The sequence below is a fragment of the Agrilus planipennis genome, unplaced genomic scaffold, assembly GCF_000699045.2.
Source record: "Agrilus planipennis isolate EAB-ADULT unplaced genomic scaffold, Apla_2.0 scaffold55, whole genome shotgun sequence".
NCBI classification, from domain to species: Eukaryota; Metazoa; Arthropoda; class Insecta; order Coleoptera; family Buprestidae; genus Agrilus; species Agrilus planipennis.
In genome coordinates this window covers 782409-791722 of record NW_020438918.1, presented here as the reverse complement: position 1 = coordinate 791722, position 9314 = coordinate 782409, and the positions used below count along the sequence as shown (strand labels likewise).

Here is a 9314-nt window from a genome sequence, read left to right as displayed (position 1 = left end):
TAAGAGGAGTAGACCTAGATTAGATTAGGTACTGGTACAGAAATAATTAAGGATATGGGAAATGGGATGTTCTAGTTTTAAGGAAATGCGAAAATTACCTCAGTATAGGAAAAAGTGGAGGTGCGTGTTCAACCCGTCTTAGGACTGACGACATTATGATGATGATGTGAAAAATTTGCTTACTATCTGAAGAAAAGGCGAGAATTACATTGACACTTGCGGATGCAGAAGCTGTAGCTCAATTAGCAAAGTAAAATTCGAACAATTTGGAATCACAATTTATCTTTTGTGGTTTTCACATTCCTATAATTGTTTTGATGACCACAAGGGTGACCTTATTTTGACTATTTTCGAATATTTATGTGGTTAAAAAAATATTCCTTAAGTCTCTATCTTAATATAATTCAAGCCGACATGCAGTGTTCATTTTCTAACTGAACAACATTGAATTTTCGGAATTAAATAATCAATTATTATTCATTCCGACAGAAGCGATTGTTAAAAAAAATTAAAACTGGTTAGACGTTAACCTTATGATAGTTATGCCTTAGAATTTTCTCAGATTTTTAGCTATTACGATCTTACGGTGTTAGCTAGATACAGGAAATTTCATTCAGTTTTGTTATTTAATATTTTTTTTGTTGAACGAGACTCGTTTGCACAACCAACAGCCTGGAGCGACCAGTATATTTCCTGTTTAGAGAGAATTCAGCTTCAACACCTTTAGTTCAGTTAGTTTGAAGTTTGTGCATTAGTCTGTAAGTTTTGAGAATTATCTAGATTATTCGACTAGATTAGATTACATATTGGCAGTTTAGTTATTTCGGATATAATGATAACTTGTCGCCCTTAATACTGATTAAGGAATACTGAGCTGAATATGATAACGAAGAAAAGTGGTTATTTCCTCGATATGGAAAATGTAACGTCATGGTTAATAAAAAATAATTCAATATTATTTTTAACGAATTTTGAGAAGAAATTGATGATTTTTTTTATCTAGCTAAAAAACTGTAGCATAAATTTAACGTCTGCCATGTTAAAAGTTAAATTTTTTGAACAATCACTTCAGCCGGAATAAATATTGATTATTTATTATTTAATGCAGAGGATAGCGCAGGGTCGTGTCGCCTTTAATAAAAAGAAGTCACTTTTATGCTCGCGAACGGTTAACTTAGAAATTCGAAAAAGGTTGCTAAAGGTGTATGTTTGGAGCACGACGTTGTACGGGTGCGAAACATGGACAGTGAGCGTGGTGGAAAAGAAAAGGTTAGAAGCGTTCGAAATGTCCTGTTATAGGCGGATGATGAGGATAACGTGGGTCGAAATGGTTAGAAATGAGGAGGTATTAGAAAGAATAGGAGAACTGAGGACTCTATGGAAATCAATAAAATATATACGAGATAGGTTGGTAGGACAACTTCTCAGGCATGAATGTCTAGTCAGAGACATATTAGAGGCAGAAACAGGAGTTAGGAGGGGTAGAGGTAGAGCTAGATTAGATTACTGTTCGCAAATAGTTAAGGATGTGGGCTGTTCTAGTTTTAAAGAAGCGCGAAGTTTAGCTCAGGATGGGAAAGAGTGGAGGTACGTGTCCAACCAGTCTTAGGACTGACGACCTTATGACGATGATTATTATTTAATGCTGAAAATTCCATATTATCCAAATAGACAATTTACATTGTAAGTCGCCATTGATTTATATTTAGACAGACTTAAATTTATTTTAACTGCTTCGAAACCTATGAGTCTGAGGGCATAAAAATTCGAAAATTGTTGAAATAAGGACCTTCCCAAGGGCCACGCCAAATTAATTAGTCTAGTCTAAAACAGTAAAATTTATTAATCGACTATCAACTTCAATATTATCATCCTTTTCAAGATATTGTTGCGCCCTCCACAGTTGAAAATCAAACATCTTCTTAAACAAACTTATTTTGGTATCTACCCCAAATATAATCTAACTTAAGGAATTTTTGCCCATTTGGTAATCGAAACAAAATTGTCATAAATCAAACAAATTGGCAATGATTTAAATAGATGTTAGAACTTTCAATGTCACTTTCACATTAGTCGATGAGTGTAATCAGCACGTAAAACTTTGATTATTATTAAAAAATTATTTGAGGCCGTTGACACTCTAATGAATAAATCAGTTACCGTAATAAAAACTGAATAAAACGACGTTATCTTAAATAGCATGCAATACGACTACACCTACTAATTATAAAACAATAACTTACCCGAGGAAAATGTCGTGCGCTTTAACGGGAAACTGGTGGCAACTGACACATCTTGCGATGTTTATATATGTTTTTAACACAAATTTTTATTTTACAAGGATACAGTATCTATCGAAGAATTACAGTTTACCGATTTTTCTTTTGTATTGATTATATCCATACAACAATAACTCCTAATAACAATGAGTGCATTAGTAGAAGTTGACAAACAACGCGGCCTTATGTTACACAATGCAATATTCCTGTAAAATTATCATTGTCATATACAAATGTTATCGGTTACGTTATGCGCAATGAGAGTAGGTTTTTAGGTTTGCGGTCCATTTTAGTTGACAAATAAAAGTCTCGCACAAACAACAACATAAATATCTGTTTTCCGACTCATTTTCCACACGTGTCGAGAAAAATGTTCGCTATATACGCCTCGCCTCCTGCGACCAGATTTCCTTACTTTACGTGATTTGTGATGCTTTCACATATTTTTTTTTAAATTTGTTTCTATAACAGTGGCGCGCACTTGGGAAAACTGAATGGTCTTGAAAAATTTTGTCAATCATCGTTTGACTCCACACCACACATTTTTTTAAGAAATGCTGACAACTTTTCTTAATCTTCCCCATAATTCAAAATATTGCATTCGAGTATGTATGATTAAGATTAAAGTCAACACGAATTAAAGTTTCTACTANCCCCCCCCCCCAATTAAGGAATCTTTAAAATTTAATGTCTCTCTTAAAACAGAAAATTAAAGCCTCTTTAAGACCATTGAAACCGTTTAATAAAAAACAATTATATTGACGAAATAATTAAGGGGGGCCACACTGAAATTTTAGCAAGAGGGGGCTGCGTTCTTGGCCACGCCAGTGGTACAACTGACCGTCAGAAGTCACTGATATTATTGCAGAGAAAATGTTCGTACTTTCCTAAATAGGCTAAAATCTGATTCAGAATGATTTCAGCATCAGTAGTAATGCACCTAAGGGGCAATTCAGCTATTTCATAAGCACAATTTTGCTAATTCTTAACCTCCCTCTCATTTTCATCAAAAGTAAGCAAAGTTTTTACACTTCGTATGCTTCCGTAAACATTCGTATATATTTTTTTAAAATCTGTTACGATTTCTTTATTGATATGTATACGTTTAGAAATAAGGAATTTATAGACTATAATGAATTTAATTGGTCTACTTCGGTTTGGCTTTTCGTTTTCAAAAATACACAAATCGGGTTGCTAAATTTTGAATAAAAAAATCGGTTGTCTGTATAGTCGGTTTACTGACGATAGTTGAACGTGACAACGTCATAAGAAAATACTGATGCAATGGTTTCATTTTTCAAACGAAAATTTTAATTTTATTTGTTTGAACGATATTTTGTATGGATATAGAGAAGGAGGTAAATGGAAATGTATTATTGTATAGCAGCTGTCCACACGGACGCATCGCTCACTCAAGTAGGAGAGAGACTCCATCGAATTATAAGACGTTGTCACGTCAAAATCAGAAAAAGTAGATATGTAAATAAATATTGTTGACATAATCACCATTTAAACCCATCAAAAATAAGCAAAGCAAAGACCCCTTGCCAGTTATGCATAGTATAAAAATTTTTATTAATATCTCACCAAAAACTCCCAGTCTATAGTTAAACGTAACAAGTGTTACATTTTCGTTCATAAAATATTCTGGCCCATGATAAGAACTATCACCTGATCCAGCAAAGAATCCCCCATAATGAATATAAACCAATACCGCATTTCCTTGCGTTTCATCATGTCGGGGAATCTGTTGGGTAAGTAGCAAAATTTTGCGTTGAAATTAATGTAAAGTGCATTAAAAAAATCTGTAGCCTACCGATGTTGTGTATACATTTAAATATAAGCAGTCTTCCTCTCCTTCCACTGAATGATTAATAAATAAAGTATTTTTTTGAATACATGGTGGTTTGTCTTGCGTTGCATTAAGAGTTTCTTCCCATCTGGAAATGGGTTTTGGAGCCTTGAAAAGGACAATGCTAAAATTACTGTTCAGGAACTCGATTTAATGTGAATGGTTTTTACCCGTGACGTATACCATGATGGCCTACATTTCGAGAGAGTTTGACTTGGTAAAATTTCATGTTAGTGGTATACGATGTAATGAGGGTAATAATTTTTTTCTTTAACACATCCTATTGTTATATTACCTTAAATCTTAATTCTCCAACAGGAGCTTCTGCATAGGGAATTCCCTTAAATGCATGGTATGTGGTTCCAAAGGTATTTCTTAATGTTATTCCTCTTACCCAGCCACTCCTTGTTTCAATTTCTGGATAAATGGAAGATGACGATTGTGTAATACATAATATAACTAAGAGGGTGACAATTTTGTACATTTTATTCATAATCTGAAACAAGCATTTCAATTCATAATTAATGCTTTACTTAACCTCCTGTATTATAATAAGATTAGTTTAGAGAAATTATTTGAACCAAAACGGCGTTTTTATTACAATTCTTGTTAAAAAAATTGTCACAGAATATTATTTGATAATTAAAACAGTAGATGTAATTTTATTAAATTTTTAATATGGCAAAGTCTAATAGCATACGTAAATAGCAATTAACTAAAGACATTTAGTTTGATCATTCCCATCAATTACCAAATCATTACCTACCTATATATAATAATTATTAAACAAACCTTCACGCAAATGTGTAATTCCTACCGTCAACCACAACACTACAAATCCAAAAACAACTTGATAATGATAACTTCAAAAATCATTACAGTCGCATGGTTGTTTTGTTGTTAGGCAATTTTTTAATTTAAGTATATATAGGTGTAGATTTTTTGTAGCGCATTAGATTATTGTCCAAAAGTGCTTATAATTGACGTACGTATTTTACATGCGGTTAGTTACTTGACTATACTTGATGTTACTAGTTTATTACTATCTATTCTTTATTAGACGTATTTGTCTGATGAAAGAAATAGAAAAATGATAATTAATTTAATTATTTGGAGTTGCAGAAACAATAAGAGTTAAAAAAATATTGAAACAGAATGGAACAGTGGTCCTGACGTAAAATATTTTTTATGATAATTACATATCTTTGCACGGGTCATTATTTCGATAGGAATAATGACAATAGAGCTGTGTTTACATTTTTATTATTTACGCAAGACTGTAATTATTTTTTTTTTCAAGTTTTTGATAATGTTAAGTTGATATAATAAAAAGAAAATCGGGTACAATTCTTTGAGATAGAATGTGAAGGGTGGTTCGTAAAGTGGTCGACACCGAGCATTGCAAAAGAGTGCTTAGTGGGTTTTAATGTAAACTAATTGAAATTATTAACAAATGCAATAATTGAGTATGTTTATAAATTTAATTTTGATGGGCTTTATAGTGTTTTCTACTGTAATAATATAACTAGGAAAAACAAATCGTTTTTCTCAATTTTTCACATTTACCTGTTAACGTTGAATGAACACAATTCTTTGCTTTAACTTTTTACGAACCAAACACATCAGGTTGAATAAATTATAAATTTTTAAGAACTGTATAAAACGGTAGTACTTATAAGTACCTACATTAAATGTTCACCTGACCTCTTAACTTTACCTTGTACACAATTGGCTCATTTCGTTTAAGAAAATTAAGAAAAAACTTTTTGCAGACCTGTTGCACCTTGACACTGCCTTTATGGAAATATTGACCTACAAACAGGCCATGTATTTTATTTTGAGAAAATTTTACTGGCTTTAATAATAAATAGTTATTGGTAGCAAATAAACAATTTTAAAGCATCACAAATCACTTACATTTGTAATTAATTGACCACATTATATTTCATACAATTATTACGTTTCAATCAAGGTCACATTAGACTTTAAAAGTGGTTATCGATGGGTTGTTTTAATTAATTTAACCAGCTATCAATAGTATAATTAGTTTACACATCATTTAATTTTATGAGACAGACACAGCATCTTATAATTAGTGCGTAACTATCATAATTATTATGGAATAATTGTATATTTTGTCTAACCCAATAATAAACTTATAAATAGTTGCTATTTTGGTCTATTTTATACATAAATAAAGGATGTGAATATTATCTGCTGAAAATTATAAAAATGTCTCAAGGTTTTAAGATACTTAGCAAGATAGGTAGGTATTAGTGTTCTGAAAACCTTTAGCAAACACAACATTTATGGTAGAAAATATTATCAATTTAGGAGCTCTGTGAAGGGAGGGGGGTCTGTACCGTATGCGAGAGGGGGGTTGAAAACATCAATTGAAAATAATCTTATTTTTTATAAAGGATATTCAGTTATTGCTATAGATAAAAGAAAACTACATCAATAAAACTTGCTTTGGACGAAATTTCAACTATCGCACGGTATTAAAAATATTTTATATTACGTAAAGAATATATTTCATAAAAATTATTGAAAATGTACTTCTAGACAAGAAACTGAGAGTGAAAATATGAGATATTACATCCACATTAACAATTTGTTTAGAACAAAACTATTTCGGATTCAATAAGAATATTTACAATCACACAGAAGGTTTAATTATAGATAATCCCCTGTGGCATTTATTAGCTGAAATTTTTATGGACAATTTAGAAAACACAATTACCAAGAACCCTTTTTTATAAATAACTTTCAATGTTGGTTTAAGTATGGCGACAATATAATCTATGAATTACACCCAAGTATTACTTTCACGTAGAAGAAATAATATTATCTAATATTTTTGTCAAGTCCACTTACCGATGCAACTATTCACTCTAGGTAAAACAGTTCATTTAACATAAACTTTCAGCTTTCATTCACTTATGTTACACAAAGTAACTTAGACTAACTAATCTTCCTTTATCTGGTAATAATTATAAAATAGAACTTTGCCTCGTCAAACAAATGGTTACAATTACAGATTTAATAGATAACTTAATCAGTAATAAAATAGACAATAAATATAAATTTGCAATTCGTTTAGTTTATCTTGTATACGAAGAAAAAATAAAAATTATTTCAGACATATAACATATACCTAGATAAATTACAACCCCACCATCATCTATTTAAAAACAAAGGAAGTTTAATTTTCATAACTTCCAACAAATTAAGTAAAAAAATTCAAAATTAAATGTTTTAAAACCACTACTAATTAATAAAATAAAAAAGTTATAATTCCGATTTGTTACTGATCAAATATTAAACAATCCACCACTGTTAAATTTGTTCAAATACAAGTTCCACCCCCATTAGATGTGAGTAATACTTGATGTAATATAAGCAGTAGACTTATGTGGTACAATATAATATTCACTTGAAAAAGTTAAAGAGTAGCGAAAGTATTGTTAAGGAAATGTTTATTTGTGATGCTTTAGTTGAAAAAAAGTCGGTTACTTATTCAAGTAAAATCTACAAAATAAATTAGTACACATTTTGTTCTTTTATTGAACATGACATAATGTTTCACAAGAATTGCACCTTTGAAAGTTTAAAATTGATTGTCAAACTATGTAAATTATTACTCTGATATCTGCATTAATTAAAATTAATTTTACAAATGTTTGTAAATCTGAATCAGATAAGTAAATAATAGCCATGTGACAAGTCATGGGGGAATACACAAGTACATAGTTCTTAATTGTCAAACAAAAAAAGCTTTTTGCACTCTACATTTCATTATCTATTTTATTACGAAAAGACTCACAAAAACTTTTTTGAAAATGGACATGTCCTTCACTATTTTGAATGTTAAGTATTATCAACACGAGATAGTAATCACATGGATATTGGATTGGCATTCGTGAACAAACTCGCGCCGATAAATAAATGACGAAACACGTGTTAGCTTTTGAAACAGTTTTTGGTGTGTAGGGGGTGAATATTTGATATTATTCTAAATATGACAAATCTAGACTAGTAAATATAAACTTTCACTATTAGGTAATTATTTACAAAATAGAGCGATTATTCTACTTTGTTTTGACATATACGATTCTGTTTTCGTGAAATTGGAATTCGAAAAACAATTACGTCAGAAAAACGTGATATATGTTTCGTCAGTTATTCGGACATCTTCAACGAGATACGAAAGGATTATAAATTTAGTAGGTACACTTGTTAATATAAAAAAATACTTAAAAATAACAGAACTCACTCTGTCATTGTCACAAACGCAGTCTAGATTATTACGTCCACACAGAAACAAATACGTGAGCGGAACTGCGAAGTTTGACTCAAAAATTTTTATTTTATTAATTTGTTAACTGTTCATTGCGTAATGGCTTTGTAAATATTACATTTTGCAAAGCATTATTAATTGGAAGCGAAGGAAATAAATCAGTGATTTTTGACCTTTTATTTTAAATTCTTTTGATTATATCAGTTGTTCATTTATACGGCCGTGACGTAATTTTGACAAACGACAGTGATTTCTTTTTGATCTTTTCAATTTTCAAAGAAATTCTTACTGTAACCAAGTATAAATAAACATAAATGAAATATATATTTTAATACTTTCGAAGAAACGTACTATGATTAGAATCTTTTAAAATCAACATGTGTCTAGTAAAACCATTAATGCTCACTTACTTATTCAAATGATTCGACAATTTTAATTTGAAAACAATGCTATTTTATTTATACTCAAAAACAGATTTTGTAATGTTTATATCAAATTAAAATCTTTCCATTACCTAAGAAATTTAATGAATAGGTTTTTCAAAAACTCAGCAGTTATATTTTTGTTTTGTGAAACATAAGAAATGTAGTGTTACAGGCGAATGATGAGGACACCGTGGATAGAGAAGGTTAGCAATGAGGAAATATTAGAAAGAATAGGAGAAGAGAGGGCATAAAAGGCTTGTTAGAGATATATTAGAAACAAAAGACAGGAGCTAAGAGGAGTAGACCTAGATTAGATTAGGTACTGGTACAGAAATAATTAAGGATATGGGAAATGGGATGTTCTAGTTTTAAGGAAATGCGAAAATTACCTCAGTATAGGAAAAAGTGGAGGTGCGTGTTCAACCCGTCTTAGGACTGACGACATTATGATGATGATG

At 30.7% G+C, this 9314-nt stretch overlaps 1 protein-coding gene across 4 annotated transcripts in view; it reads right to left on the bottom strand.

Moving 5' to 3' along the window:
* Window positions 1-9269, bottom strand: part of LOC108736917 (venom carboxylesterase-6-like) — an 18244-nt gene extending 8975 nt beyond the window's left edge. The window contains exons 1-5 of one of the 4 annotated variants that reach the window (XM_018469528.1): window positions 6049-6085; window positions 5849-5943; window positions 4427-4627; window positions 4096-4239; window positions 3867-4026 (exon numbers count right to left, since the gene is read on the bottom strand). In XM_018469528.1, coding sequence (XP_018325030.1) covers window positions 3867-4026; window positions 4096-4239; window positions 4427-4627; window positions 5849-5943; window positions 6049-6070 — 622 coding nt within the window. In that variant the 5' untranslated portion in view covers window positions 6071-6085. Of the gene's footprint in view, window positions 1-3866; window positions 4027-4095; window positions 4240-4426; window positions 4628-5848; window positions 5944-6048; window positions 6086-7008; window positions 7159-8407; window positions 8500-9245 lie in introns of those variants that run through there. The other 3 variants (XM_018469530.1, XM_018469531.1, XM_018469529.2) reach the window with 3 other exon arrangements.
* Window positions 9270-9314: the final 45 nt, after the last annotated feature.